The sequence below is a fragment of the Rhineura floridana genome, chromosome 14 (assembly GCF_030035675.1).
Source record: "Rhineura floridana isolate rRhiFlo1 chromosome 14, rRhiFlo1.hap2, whole genome shotgun sequence".
Classification (NCBI taxonomy): Eukaryota; Metazoa; Chordata; class Lepidosauria; order Squamata; family Rhineuridae; genus Rhineura; species Rhineura floridana.
Window position 1 is genome coordinate 9,657,017 of NC_084493.1, and position 15,438 is coordinate 9,672,454.

The following is a 15,438-nucleotide window of genomic DNA, read 5'->3' on the forward strand; positions in this document are numbered from 1 at the left end:
TAAGATTTAATGCTTGTGATTGGGTTAGCATGGAGCAAGGACTGCAGCTCAGTGGTAGAGCATTCTGCCTGCCCCTTGCTTCCAGCATCTCTTAAGCATTTTCCAACATCTCTGTTTTCTCTCTGTATGACTATAGAGAAATTATTGTCTCCATCTAGTATTCTGTGGCTAACGTAGCCTCTTCTGATTGCCTCCTTAAGTCTTTTGAGTGGTGTCCTATAGTTCTCTACAATCAAATTCATCATTCCATATCCATATCTTTAAAACCCACTATATTATTGTTCTGTTGCCTCTTTCTGTAACCTTAAAGTTATGCCATTACACAAAAGCTTGTTTATCGCCACTCTGCTCCTACATATCATCCACCTTCTTTAAAATGGGGATCTTCTTAAAATAAATGCATCCCCATAGCTTCTGCTGCCCAGCCCCCTATACCTGGAACACATTCCTCTCCCCCTTTGTCATGCTACTTCAGGTGTGGGGGACTTTTGGCCCTCCAGATATTGCTAAACTTCAGCTCCCATCAGCCCTGGCTATTGGGCATGCTTGCTAGGGCTGATGGGAGTTGTAGTTCAGCAACATCTGGTGGGCCAAGGGTTTCTGACCCCTGTGCTACTTTCTGCTCTCTTTATCCATCTTCTCAAAACTCACTTCTTCAAAAAGGCCTTTCCTGACCCACCCAAATCCTAGCCAAGGGTACAGGCTCTTCCTTATTCTTTATTTATTCTTTAGTATTAAATTTATATCCCGCACTTCCTCCCAGAAGGAGCCCATCTTTGCCATATGACCTGTTTTGTCTTCAAAGGAACTGCACTTCCGTGCTTTGTACAATACCTAGCACAGTCTAACCACTACACAAATAAAGTCTGTGTAGTAGCAGAGATGCAACTAATAGCAGCAACATTTCCAGCCAGTCTTTAAGCATGGCAAGTTTCTCTACTAAAACAGGAAGCCCATTTACCTATTTTTAAAATGACTTGTTCAGTAAAAAACTGAAAATGGCCATTGCTACTCGATAATACAGTAAGCTTTTTGCAGAGCAGGAGAAATGAACTAATGTGATGGGTGTCCCACCTCCCAAAATAAAGAAAATTAATTCAAATTAGTAAGAAACATCTGAGCATGCTTAAGAAAAGAGATGTATGGGATATATTTGTGATCTGGTTTGCATGTTAATGCTAAGCTGTGGTTAGTTTATCCTAAGATTTATTTGAATGTCCAAACGCCGTCCAGCAGATTGATCATGTTTTGTTTTCTGGCAACAAACCATGAATTGAAGCCATGGTTTGTTGCTGGCTTACCAATGTGTGTACACCAATGTACACATTGCCTTTCCTCAGAAGAAAGCAATGGTAAACCTATGAAAACCGCTTCCCATGAAAACCCTATTCATAGGGTCACCATAAGTCAGAATTGACTTGAAGGCAGTCCGCCCATCCATACCAATCAGTGCTTGTTTTAACTATGGCTTGGCAACATGTCTGAACTTGATACCTTTCCATAACCATGGTTTGTTTGCCTGCCCTGTTTACCTTCCATAATCATGGTTTGAGTAAGTGTGCTTTGGATTTTTGCCTTAATTTTGATTTAAGAACATGAGCTCAGCTGGATCAGGCCAAAGGTCCACCTAGTCCAGCATCCTGTTCTCACAATGGCCAACCAGATATCTTTGGGAACCCCTCAAACAGGACTCGAGTGCAACAGCGCTCTCCCCACTTGTGATTCCCAGCGACTGGCATTCAGGGTCATAATGCCTCCAACTGTGGAGGCAGAATATAGCCATTATGACTAGTAGCCATTGATAGCCTTGTCCTCCAGAAATGTGATGTCATTTAGATGGGTGGCCATCACTACATTTCATGGGGATCAATTCCATAGCTTAACTATTTACTGTGTGAAGGACATTCTATTGTCTGTCCTGATTCTTCAAACAGTCAGTTTACCTTGATGACCTCCGCTTTTATTATTATGAGAAAGGGAGAAAAAAATTCTCCCTGTCCACTTTCTCTACACTATGTATAATCTTATACAGTAGGGCCCCGCTTTACGGCGTTCCATTTTCTGGCGTTCTGCTGATGTGGTGGCTTTCAATTAGGGGAAATTCCCCGTTTTAAAGCTGATTTTGTGTTTTTGCAGCATTTTGCGGCATTTTCGCAGCATTTTTGCGCAACGCGACCCATTATAGTCAATGGGTTCCACTTTACGGCGATTTCCGCTTTACGGTGGGGGCATGGTCCCTAACCCGCCGTATAAGCGGGGCCCTACTGTACACCTTTATAATGTCCTGCTTTACTTGCCTTTTCTCTAAACTAAAAAAGCCCCACTATTGTAACCTTTACTCATAGGGGGAGTCACTTCTTCCTTCTCTCACATAGATACTAACTACTCATTAAGCCATTTCCTTTGCACAACAGGAAAGCCAGCATGTTTTCTGAGTGTAGTATGGTTTTTTCTTTTAAATTTTTTCACATTCTTGATGATGGTAAATCAGTCATTCCCCTAAACTGTATGGCACGATGTATCACAAAAGAAGCAGCACAAGGAGTTAATGAAATCATGAAAGTCTCTGCTAAACCCCAAAGACCTAACTACAAAAGAGGCTGCCTGCTGCCACTCTGTATGACAAGTGGTCCTGGTCTTGCTTCTTTCCATTCAATCTCTGCTAAACTGCCATGCCCCTTCAGCAGATGTGATTGGATCATTCAACTATTCCTGATGCTGCGGCAGAATAATCCGTCCTCTGATGGGGCTGCCTGTTGCTTCTTTGCATGAGTCACTGCTCTAGGCATGCCTAGTTCCAAGCAGGAGGCACACTCACAATTCATTGAAGTTTTAATTATTCTCTTAAAGCCAAACATGACTGCTTGCATGTAGCATTAGGAACAGTGACTGACGCAAAAATATGTGAGACGGGTCCTTCTTTCTCTTACAAACTGTAAAAATGTATCAGCTCATGCATAAGAGGGAAGTAGAACTCCAGTTTTCATCCAGACAAAAAGTGGGCTTCAACTCTCAGACATCGGGGAAACACTTGTGCTAAATGGTCGTTCAGTCCCCAACAAGCTAGAGGTATTAACAGCCATTTCCTTTGATGCAAGCCACCAGGTCAAAACTTCAAGTGTTCTGATTGGCAAAAGTGATAAGCCACCTCTATTTAAACATCTCATCCTAAGCACACCTCTAATTCTAAGCTCCTCAAATGGTTTATCTTTACATTATTGTTGTTATTATTTTCTGTCCTTAGAAAGTACACAGCTATTTACCGTGCCGTTAGGCTACCCACATCAAGAATTCCTTTCTATATACATGCAGAGAAATAACACTTATTAAAGACCTATGAAGGCATGTGTTAATGACACTGTTGCTACTCTACCTGACTGTAGCAATACCGTGGCAATACAGTTCTTTCCCCTCTAAGCTCTACTTTAAAGGCTTGATACAGCGTGTGGATTATGTAGCATCTACTTAATGGCACACAGTTAGGGACACCATACAGAATGCACAAAACGGCAAGATAATGGTGAGAGACAAATTCAAACAGGACTGTCCTCGACATGAAAGAATAGCAGTGACAAATGGGAACTTGAGTGTGAGATTTCTTAATATTTAGTTGAATGATTATTATTGGCCTTTCCACCCTAATAATGCCCTTTACAAGTGTATAGAATAGCATCTTTACAAAGCCACTGAATGATGTCACAATCTGGTGAATGATAAGTGGGTGGGTGAGAAAGCTCTTCAAAAACATTTGCTTTCCCTAGAAGAGGTGCTTGATGTCAAAAGTTAGGCTAACAGGAACACAATGGTAGCATTTTACCCTGTTGACTATCAAGTGGGCAGCAAAAACTCTGCCAAAGTGGGATGGCTAATGTGCAGGAAAGAATCAAGATGCAGTCATTGTGGATTGTTAACAAAGGTTTTCACCTGGAAAAAAAATCAGTACAATGCAGATAGAATACTTTCTAATAATCTCGGGGGGGGGTTGCAAGGAGAGAAAGAAGGTTGTACTAGATGTGGGTGAAGCTTGACTAGAATTCCCTACAGCTTCAAGAGAGGTCCTCTTTTTAGTTCTTTACAGACTCCCATAGATACGTTTGATCACATCCGCCTCTTCTTTATCCAGGATGCCCTTGTCCACATAAGCATCAGCTTGTTGATCAATAAAGTCCCGCAGTTTAGAAAGATCATAATCTGGAAACACAAGAATGAATTTATACAGCAAACCTATATACAGTCTAATTTATACATTTAACATTCTAACTGCCAAGCAAGAGTTTTTAAAAGGTTTCGTGCAGGTTTCCCAGCACCTTCTGAATGGGTGCTGGGCTGGCTGATCTTGCTAAGCGAAAGGATTAAAGAAGTGTCTGAGTTGCTGGATCTGTCTTCAGAGATATGTATGCATGGGGTGTGTGTGTGTGTGTGTGTGTGTGTTACCGAAATATATCTGTTCAAATGCTAATTTAGGTTTCGTGACAAGAAAATATGAATGCTTTGATCTAACTCAGGAGTTCTCAAACTTTCCGCCTCCAGGGCCCTCTTGAAAGAGTTAAAAATTACACAGGCCTACCGGACACAAAACAGTAGTCCAAGAGCAGGGCTGGTACCAAGGTGAAAGTGGACATTAGCATAAGCAGCTAGCAATTCTTAACATCATTTTCTATTGATATCTAATTGTTTTTTTTGGAAATTGCAAAAGTCTTTGCCAGGGTAATTTCCTATATGAATTTTCAGCCTCTAATTAGCACGGCTGCCCTTCATTTTGGATATTCAGATCAGCATATGGTGAAAATATCTGCAAACACAAAGATCATGACAGCGCCATCATATTTCATAGCATGCAGAGTCATTATGAGAATTGTATAATTGCTCAGTTAATTTATCTGAGCAGGATATGCAAGGAAGCCTTCACATCATTTACTTTATGTTCGTTTCAGCGTTCGGTCCTAATGTTCCAGATGACAGAGGCTAATATGAATGGAAGAAGCTTTTCACAAACATGCAGATTATGGCTAATTGAGTAAATATGTTTCACAGGACTATAATAATTAATAGACAAAGCATATCACTTTTCTCTGTTAAGTTCTGTAGAAAAGTATAATAGGCACGTTAACGAAAACAATCAGTAATATCTTCCCATATGCCATCTCAATTAACATTTATGCCTAAGGAACACTATTGTAATATTTCCCAAGGATTGATTGCAGAGCTCTTCAGATTAATAATTAAAATCCCAGTGCCACATGTACATTTGCAACACCAACTCTTCTCCCTGTTTTTTCTTCGTTGGGTCTCTTTTCAGATTTTGTTTCATTAACCCTATAGTAGTCTTCACCAGTGCCCCATCCTAAGAATTGTGTGTTCAAATTTTTTTGTTTACATTTGTTCTGTTATGTTTACTACGACACTAAAATATGTGCACTAGATCTGTGGTCAGGTTTTTTGTTTTGTATGCAGGCCTAAGGCTGAAATAATATGTCAATGCAAAACAGCAAAACCAACTGACCAACCTAAATATTGGTAGTAGGGTTGCCAGGTTCCTGGCTTGAGACTGATCCTGTATCTTTAGGAGAAGAGAAAGTCAGCCAAGTGCATGTGCTAGCAAAACTGTAATGAGAAAAACCACAAAGTGGAATTCTCCCTTCCCCCTGCACAACTTTTAAAGTTACAGAAGACCTCTTGGAGGCCGGGTCTGGCAACCAAGAGGTCTTCTGTATCTTTAAAATGTGTGCATTGGGAAGGGAGAATTCCACCTTGTGGTTTTTCTCATTACAGTGTTGCAAGAACACCTACACTTGGCTGACTTTCTCTTCTCCTAAAGATACAGGATCAGTCTCAGGCCAGGAACCTGGCAACCCTAATTGATAGTCCAATACATTGAAATCGGAGTTTTTAGGGTGTAATCTTACAATAATGGCTGGTGCTCATTGGGACTGGTAGGGCAGAAGGCAGGAAGACCAACAGCAGATACAGCCAGAGCCAATGATGGGCAGAGCCATCCCTTGATTGGTTACAAGAATGCAGGCAGGTGGGAGCTGGCTGAAATTGGTGGTGTAGTGCCCCATTTGCCCTGAAATGGACCAGCCTCCTCTGCAATCCTCTTCACACTTACCTAAGAGTAAGTGAACTCAGTAGAGCTTACTTCTGAGTAGGCATGTCTAGGATTGCACTATTAGTGTATTAAACTTTTTAATATTTTTTTCTTATACCATCTATTTATATATTTTTTAAATACTAACAACATGTGGCACATCATTTTCACAATACAAATGTAGGAAGAGAACAATCTTCGTTTCATTCCCTGTGCAAGACAGGAATGTCTCTTCCCTACCCTGGGAGCAATAGCAACTCGAGAGGCAGACCGATACCTTCACAGTCAGGGGGAGTGTTTGGGTGCAGAGGGGGACTCTTCGTGAGTAAAGGGCTACTCAGGAGTAAGGCCCTTCTCACATGGAGGACTCTTTGCAGAAAACTCTAAAGAGACACAGCTGGGCCAGAGGTGCGGTTCTGGCAGCTCTGGCTTAAAAGCCTCAATGGGAGGCTGGGAGAGGTGCTGGAACAATCTCTTGCTACCAACTGTGTGTCTTGTAGCTGATCTTGACCTTTGGCTTTCCTGGGCCTTGGACTGCTTCTTGACTAGTCCATTGCCCAAGCCCTTGCTGAAACTGCGGCTTGCCTGGAATTGGACCTTGGATAGGCCTTGGAAGTTGCTGTTCTCTGTGCCCACAATAGCCTTTGTTATCTGGAAGGCCCCTGCAACCTGGGACAGAGCTAGGACAGGACAGGAGTATCCCTCTCTGTCACAATGCGGTCCTTACATCTTACCTTCTGTCTTTCCCTGCGTGTTGTGTTTCTTCAGCCATTCTATGTTCTTTCTGATGGCTTCCAAATATTCCTCTGCTTTCCCTTCAAAGGCAAAAAAAAAAGGAGAATTTGAGCCATTCAGCACCATTTCTTGCTCTACAGCAGTGGTTCCCAACTTTTATGAGTATGGGAACCCATTTATAAACTCAGAAAATTTTGTGACCCCTCTGGCTAATTGTAATTTTGGCCTGTTAAGTGAAAAAATGGAGCATGGCAAAATCACATCTCTAAATATCCTTTTCCTTAAAAAGCTCCCTGCAGACAGGGAGGTGTTGCTTTCTTTTCTTAATGCAAATGTCCAATCAAATGGGGATCCCCCTTCCCCCTGACAGTCTGAAGATGTACAGTCTTGTCTCCCAACACCAGTGGGTTACAGTGTTGGGCTAAGATCCAGGTTCGAATCCCCACCCAGCCATGAAGCCCACTGGCTGGCTTTGAGCCAGAAGCAGCCTCTCAGCCTGACCTATCTCGTAGGGTTGGTGTAAGGATAAAATGGAAGGAGAGGAGGAAACCATGTTCACCACCTTGAGCAACTTGGAGGAAAGGTGGGATATACAGTCAATGCAATAATGATTAAATAAATAAATACATTTCAGCTGCAGTATGTGGACCCAAGCCTCAACCAACCTGCTGAGCTTTTAAAAAATTATCATCATCATCAAGAAGCAGCATTGTGATAGTGGTGGGGATGCTAGATTGTGAAGACAAAAGGGTGGATAGATTGAGTAAGGGAGTTAGTGCTTTTAGGCCTTGGGGTGATCATCAGAACTGATGACTTGGTTAGTGTGCACTTGGGGAATGAGAGTGGATTAGAAGACAGATCAGTGCACACACATAAACACACCTGCACCTCCTGCAAGCATGCACGTGGGAGAGGGGAAGCCCTCAACTGCTGCAGCATCTTAGAGAGAGAGATTGGGGGGGCAGATTGTAGGTGGAAGAAAGGGAGGACACTAGCACACACACATTTAGTCTCAGAGATGGAGAGGGCGAGCAAGTCCTGAGCTTCCTCACTGCTCCTTGGGTCCTTCTGGGATGAAGGTGAGACTTAGATGGTCTTGCAAATAAGAATAGTTTTAAAAAGGAGATGGCAGTGAATCAGGAACCAAGAAAGGCAGGCAGGCTGGCTGCCAGGAAGGAAGGGGGAAAGCAGCCTTTCCTTGCAGCCTTGCTTCTTTTTGCTTCATGAAAAGCCCTCTACTCTTGTTCTGTGCAAGGGCGTCAGCAGCAGTGCAAGGAGATGGGAGTCGATGATAGTAATCCCCTCTTCTTCCTGGTAGCTCCACCCTCAGCCTCCTTTGGCATCTGCCATGTGTTTTATAGGCAGATGCCAACCTTGGTGCACCTGAAAGATGCTCTGGTGCTTCAGCAAAAGGCCTTTCCTCTCGTTTGGAGCAAGGGGGAGGTGTTATCTGCAGTGGCAGTGGGGAGCAGACAATGTCCAGGGAATTAAGACTTTTTAAAAAAAATAATAATTCATTTCTTTACTGTTCATGCCCCCCTCTGGATTACTTTGTGGGGGCCCTGGGGGTCATGGCCCCCAGGTTGGGAACCGCTGCTCAGTTCAGTTCGGAATTTTTAGCTCAACATGGAGGAGGAAAAATCAGCTCTACCTAAATCTGGGGAATGAGTTTTTTTGGAGGGGGGGAGTGGGAGAGGCTAAAATGTACAGTTTACCATTCCTCCCCTGCCCCACACTGCACTTCTCCCCTCCCCCTCTTGGTAAGCAACAGTGAGTGACCCACCCAAGAACGTAAGAAGAGCCCTGCTGGATCAGGCCAATGGCGCATCTAGTCCAGCATCATCTTCTCACAGTGGCCAACCAGATGCCCATGGTTAGCCCGCAAGCAGAACCTGAGCACAAGAACACTCTCCCCTCCTGTGGTTTCCAGCAAACGGTATTCAGATGCTTATGGCTCCTGACCATGGAGGCAGAGCACGTCCATCAGCACTAGCGGCCACTGAGAGCCTTATCCTCCATGAATTGGTCTAATCCTCTTTTAAAGCCATCCAAGTTGTGGCCATCAACTCCCATCATCACTAACCATGGGCCATGCTGATTTGCTTTGACGGGAGTGGGAATCTAGAGGGCACCAGGCTGAAAAAGGCTGTCCCAGAATGTCTCTTGGGTATGGGGGGGGTAGAGAAATATTAGCCACCAGCTAGTGACCACCAGGAGGAGATCTACTGCTTACCATTGCAGTGGTTCTGAAAGTCAGGCTGCAATCACACCATACATTTGAAGCCCATGGCTTCCCCAGCCCAACAATCCTGGGAACTGTAGTTTACCCCTCACAGAGCTACAATTCCCCAGCACTCTTAGCAAACTACTGTTCCCAGGATTCTTGGCATGCAATCATGTGCTTTAAAAATGGATGGTATGTATGCATCCTAAGCAAAAAAGCTGTCACCAACACTGCTGCTGCAATGATAAACTGATTGTTTTTGTATAATCCCCCTACCCGCAAATTATCAAAATCCTCTCCAATCCCTTGCCTGCAAACGGAGGTGCAATTTTTCTGTGTGAGGGGGAGAATTTTGATTGGCTACAGACTCACAGATCAAACATAACAGGCGTCTTTCTGCTTAGCAATTCACTGCATGCAAGGTTGTGCAAGCGATTATGTGGAGAGTGAACACTGAAAGCCCCCACCTCATCCATCCTGTGCATTTCATTCTGAGCCATTCAGGGGGTAGGATTTTATACTGGAAATGACTTGCAGATGTTTGGTTTTTACAGCCTCTCTCATGTTACAGACCAATCAATACGCTCGACCCAGACTATTGAACTTGCTAACGATTTTATGCTCTTAAAAAGGGATAGATGCAATTAGGCAAAAATCTTAGGATACAGCGGTGTGCTGAATGGACTGAATTTGGGTTGCAAAAGTAGCATTCAGAGTCTGAAAGAAAATATAAATGGCACTAATTGCTCTAAATTCAGTATATCAGTCCTGGTTAAATCACATCACTTTCTTGTTTAGGGCTAAAAGCATTAATCAATTGCTTGATGTGATAATATGAGTGATTTATTTTTCACATTTGCAGCCCACCCTCCGGGGATCTCAGCACACTACAAGTGGAGACTGGTGGCTCCCATGTCAGTGGGGCAGTGAATCCACTCTGGACTTTAGTCTGAACTTTCAAGGAGTTGTCCAAGGTGCTTTCAGCCTATTTGTGGGCTGCCTTCTCGGGTCCATCTTGCTGGCTATTCTGAGAAATAGAACATCCATGTTCAAAAGCAGGGTGCTGATAAATAAATACATAGGAAGCTGCCTTATACCGAGTCAAGCCATTGGTCCATCTAGCTCAATACTGTCTACACTGACTGACAGGCAGGGCCGGCGCCAGAGGGTGGCCAGGTCGGTCCCTGGCTGAGGGCCCCTGGGTCCCAAGGGGCCCCTGAAGGGCCCCTCCTTAGGGTGGGTGGTAGAGGTAGAGGTCCTTCAGGAAGAGGTAGGTGGGATGGGCGTGCACGTGTGCATGTGTGTGCCGGGCCCTGCGGCAGGCTGGTGCCCAAGGGCCCTGGCATGCCTGGTGCTGACCCTGCTGGCAGGGGCTCTTCAGGATGTCAGACAGGGTTCTTTCCCAGCCCTTCTTGGAAATACCAGGGAGTGAAGCCAGGACCTTCTGCTTGCAAGGCAGATCCACTACCGCTGAGCTATAGCCCTTCCCCTAGTACTGGTACATAGTACATGTGTGTGTGTGTGTGTGTGTGGCAATGAGGGAGAAGGCACTTCTGGCCTTCCTGAAGGCATCTGCATGGCCACTGTAACAGACAGGATGCCAGACTAGATGGATCTTCAATCTGATCGAGCTGAGCTCCTTTTATGGATATTCTTTGGCAGTGGGCCACGGTCATAATTTTATTAGACAAGGTTTTGATGACACCTGCCAGAAACAATCCAGACATCTGGGCCTCATGCTAACAACAAGTCCCTCTTTACCTTTTGGTTCCTCATTGTTTCTTGTATTTTGTTCTTCAGCTTTGGTCGAATCTTTCAGCGTTTCATATTCTTTCTCCATTTTCGCAGCTGCTGCTTTTGTGCTGTCAGCCTCTTCGGTGCTCTTGTCTAGAAAGGTTGAAAGCAGGTTTCCCTGCATCATCTGAACTGTATTGTTTCCTAAAGCGCATCAGTGAACTTCAATGCGCCATGTGGAACTTTAAGCAACTTTTGGTGACTTGCTGATTCTGCTGGGACTGCTGCATACATACCATGCATTTAAAGCACATTTAAATCCTGGGAACTATAGTTTCTCAAGGGTGCTTAGAATCGTAGCTCATTGAGGTGTCCCCTGATAATTCCTAGCACACTGAACAAATTATAGTTCCCAGAATTCTGGGGGGGGGAAGAGTATAAGAGTGCTTTAAATGTATGGTGTGGATGTGACCAAGGGCCATGGGGAGCATCTTGCCTAAGGATCTACCCCAAACTGGAGGCAGCACTGAGCCTTCGGCATGCAAATAAAGCGCTCCACTACACAGCTATGCTCCAGTGGGAAGAGGAAGCTCTCAGCTCCCCAGAGAAACTGGGCTGAGACAATCAGAAATGGAAAATGGAAAATTATAGGAATAACATTACACCAGATATGGATCAGGGTGTACAGGATGTGCATACCAGCAGGCTTTTATTATCTAAATTAATTGGACAACCATCTAAAAGACTTTGATTAAATCTTCTGGGAATGTTACAGTAAAAGGGATGCAACAGAAGAATAATGAATTACCTGCCAGTAGTTTGTTTTTGGTACTGGGCTTTTCAAGTTTCTTTCTGGTCTGTAAAGCTATCATTGCATCCAGGTTTTCTGGAAATTAGAAATAGAAAATATTCGTTTCGGACTGGTAGAGTGGGTTGATATGGGGCTTGATTGGATGGGTTTGCCGAGTAATGAATCATTTTCCTTGCAACGGTGAAGTATAGGTTTCAGTTGTTTAAAAAAGGCCTTGAGCTCATGGGGTGGAATTATGTTGCTGATTATAAAATACCAAGAACCTAAAATGCAATCTATATATAGACAGCCAGAGCAGCTTGCTGCATTCAACAAAAGACTAATTTAATCTTCTTCCGTTTTAACAGAAGAAAAGGCAAAATGTAGCATCAATGTCCTGCGGTTGTTGTGCCCACAACCAGAGAAGAAATGGCCACCATTTTGGAAGGGAGGGAAATGGATGCTTCTTTTTACAATAATTCTATGATAACATCTCCTGAATTCTCCAGCTACTGTACTCTGGGCCTACATTAGCTGCAGCAACATTATGAACAAGAGAAACACTACAAATGTGAATCTTTCACCTGTGCACCATGTGCAGATGTACACGAAGTGGTGGACAGCAAACTGTGGTCTCCAGACACGGCAATAATATTCTTATTCTAAAAATGTTACCCTCAGTTTAGGGATGGGGTAGAAATTTAGTTCAGTTTGCATTTAAAGGTGAACCAACTTAATATACAAATTTAAAAAATGTATTGTTTTAGGGAAGATTGCTTTGCAAAAATGGGTATATTGCATACAAACATCTACAGGACAATAAATTCACACTAAAATACTGACAAATTCTCATGAGGCCTTTTTTTTTAAAGAATTACCAGCTGATGTGGAAATGTGGAGAACTGAATTTAAGACTAGAAAAGATGAGAAACAAACTGAAATTGACTGATTTGCCCATCCCACTGAGAAAAAAAGTGTGTCAGACTATGGAAATATTTTATCCAGCAGATTAGAACTTATGAAAGTGAAACATGTAAAGAAACTGGGTTTTTTCTGGTTCTTTCCCTCTCCTAGTCCTACTGCCGACATTATTGCATTTTCAAATTCTACATCGACAAGGACTAGAAACTTAGATCAGAACAAAGGAATCTTGGGATTTGAAGAAGCTTTCACAAGGCCCATAAAAATACCAGGTTTTGTAGGGTGCTGCCACACACCATGCAGTGCACTTTCTCACATATAGTGCAATCTTAACCATGTCTACTTGTAACTAATCCCTGTTGAGGTCAGTCGGGCTTGTTCCCTCAGAGAGGGACGAGGGAGAAATCTGATTTTGTTTTCATTATAATGAAAAACTACCTAATCCATACATTCTGAATAAATACATGAACTGAAACACAATTATCTTTTGAAATTAGCACTTTTCCAAATTTTCCTATGCAGTTCTCCAGCCAAACAATATGTACAAAAATATAAATGCCTAACAGTTATATAATACCTAACAGGTATACAAAAATTCTGAATAGTCAGGAAAAACTTCCTAACTGTTAGAGTGGTACGACAATGGAAACAATGACCTAGGGAGGCAATGGGCTCTCCAATGCTGGAGGCATTCAAGAGGCAGCTGGGCAGCCACCTGTCCAGTATGCTTTGACTTGGATTCCTGCCTTGAGCAGGGGGTTGGCCTCAATGGCCTTATAGGCACCTTGAAACTACTATTCTGTGATTCTGTGCACACATTAGTGAAAATTACTTACAAAATGCATTATAGTAGGGAACACTGCTTGCAAAATGTGTATATTAGTCAAAACTGCATACCAAACTGTGTATATTAGGAGAAACTCGCAGTAAAGTACTGTCAAATTTTCATGAGTTATTTTTTTTAAATAGCAAGCTCTGTGGAAATTGGAGAACCGAATTTAAAGCAAATGTGCGCATATAGTCTCGATTCAAGACTGGAAAAATGTGAAGTGGAGAGAAACTGAAATCAGATTCATCCTTTTCTACTCCCTGGTAAGTGGTCTAAGGTTACAGCTTCACTCCCCTAATGCTTGCAGAAATACAGCCTAAATTCGCAAGCCGCAAATGATGCTAAACAGGACTTGCTGCCTCAACAAAAAAAGAAAGAGAATGGCTACCAGCCTGCTGTCTTTCAAATTGAGACAACATGTGCCCACCAGCTGTGGGCTGAATATGTGTGCACAATATTTGCTTTGAGTTATCCTAACAGGGTGAGTCATCCTGAGAAATGTCATAAACAGGGTCAGCAGCTGAGCAACTGCGTGTCCTAGTTGGGACTTTAGCAAGAACTGATGTCCTTGCTAGGCTGGTTGCCTTGGCTTTTTTCATTTCTTTTTTAAACAGAGTAAGAACTCATCAAGGCGACAGCCTTTCACCTATCTGGCTGTCTATTTCTAACAGGGTTAACAAAAGGAAAGGCTGCCACAACCGAACTGCTTTTACAAGCTTGCAATTTAGGTTAGACTAGCTTGCAAACATCTCTGTGGATTTACAGGCAGCAGCGGCCTTAAGAATGTAGGAAGATGCTTCATACCAAGTCAGACTATTGGGCACTGGCAGCTGGTGACTCCATGTCAGTGGGGCAGTGTAATCCGCTTTGAGTTCTAGCCTGAACTTTCAAGGAGCTGTCTGAGGTGCTTTCAGGTGGAGTAAAACACACAAACCAAGCCAACTTATATTTGATCAGAAGTCACAAACTAAGAGAACGCTGATCCTCTACCAAAGATTTAGCATAACTAGTTTGCCCCATATGGAAATAAGTAAGCAAATGGAACCCGGCATCTATCCCTTGAGAGTGTGGAGCAGAACTGGAGGGGGTGTAGCTTCGGGAGATGGAGTGTGGCCTAGTGAGACTTCCAAGGGCTGGATAGAGAGTCCCGGAGGGGCAAAGTCAGTCTCCGGACCTCTAGTTCCGCACCCTGACCTAAGGAGTTGTAAATAAATATTTTGCCTCCAGGGAAACTGGGAGGGAGGTTTTACAAACCATGTTTTTTTCAAAATGTTTACTCATTCATAACTAACAGGTATACACCTGAAACATCACCTCATCCCCTACATACCCAAACCAATCACGGTGCTCTGCAGGAGAGGGCATCCTGCAGACACTATTCTATTAGGAGGTCTTTTCTGCACAACATCAGAATTGGGCTTTTAGGGTGGTGGAACCGGACCTTTGTAACTCTCTCCCACTGCATACCAGAGAGGCACCAGCTCTATTGTCTTTTTAGTGCTGGCTAAAGACATTCCTCTTTCAACAAACCTTCTGAAATCTTTATCCCAGTTAGTATCTGTCTTGGGTTTGAATAGATTTCATGTATGCACTGTTGTTTTATTACACTGGTTTATATTTATAGTTGTTTCTATATATGCATCTTTTAAAATGTACATAACTGTTTTTGGTATGTTATTATATTGCAAGCCACTTTGAGAAGGCTCATAGGAAGCAATTCATAAATGAACTAAACAATAATAATAATTAATAAGCACAAGGACTCTGCTTTGAAAGTTGTTAAGGGCTAGCAACTTTGCTAGACTTATTTACAAGGGTGCTGTATCTCAACACTCTCAGGGCATGTTGCCTGGGCCACATGCCCTGCCAGTGCCATTGCCATTCACTCTCACTGCTCCCTTGTGGCTTTGATGCACCTCGGTGCCTCCAAGCTGAAGGCCACGAATACAGATGTCTGTTCAGATCTTCCTCTTTCAGATAACATAGCATGCAGCTGGCACCAAGGCAGCAGTTACCTCGGTATAAAATGATTTGTAGGTAAAAATAACAGAGCTGGCTGCTGGTGCATAATTTTGGGAAACTGTAGGGTGCTGGAATGGTGTTTTAACAAAAGAAAT

General features: G+C 43.2%; 1 protein-coding gene across 1 annotated transcript in view; it reads right to left on the reverse strand.

Annotated features, from left to right (window-relative positions):
• Nucleotides 1-3,653: 3,653 nt before the first annotated feature.
• The window catches only part of SCG3 (secretogranin III), a 36,746-nt gene continuing 24,961 nt past the window's right edge, over nt 3,654-15,438 (reverse strand). The window contains exons 9-12 of the mRNA XM_061595083.1: nt 11,590-11,667; nt 10,809-10,934; nt 6,823-6,903; nt 3,654-4,191 (exon numbers count right to left, since the gene is read on the reverse strand). Coding sequence (XP_061451067.1) covers nt 4,073-4,191; nt 6,823-6,903; nt 10,809-10,934; nt 11,590-11,667 — 404 coding nt within the window. The 3' untranslated portion in view covers nt 3,654-4,072. The remainder of the gene's footprint in view (nt 4,192-6,822; nt 6,904-10,808; nt 10,935-11,589; nt 11,668-15,438) is intronic.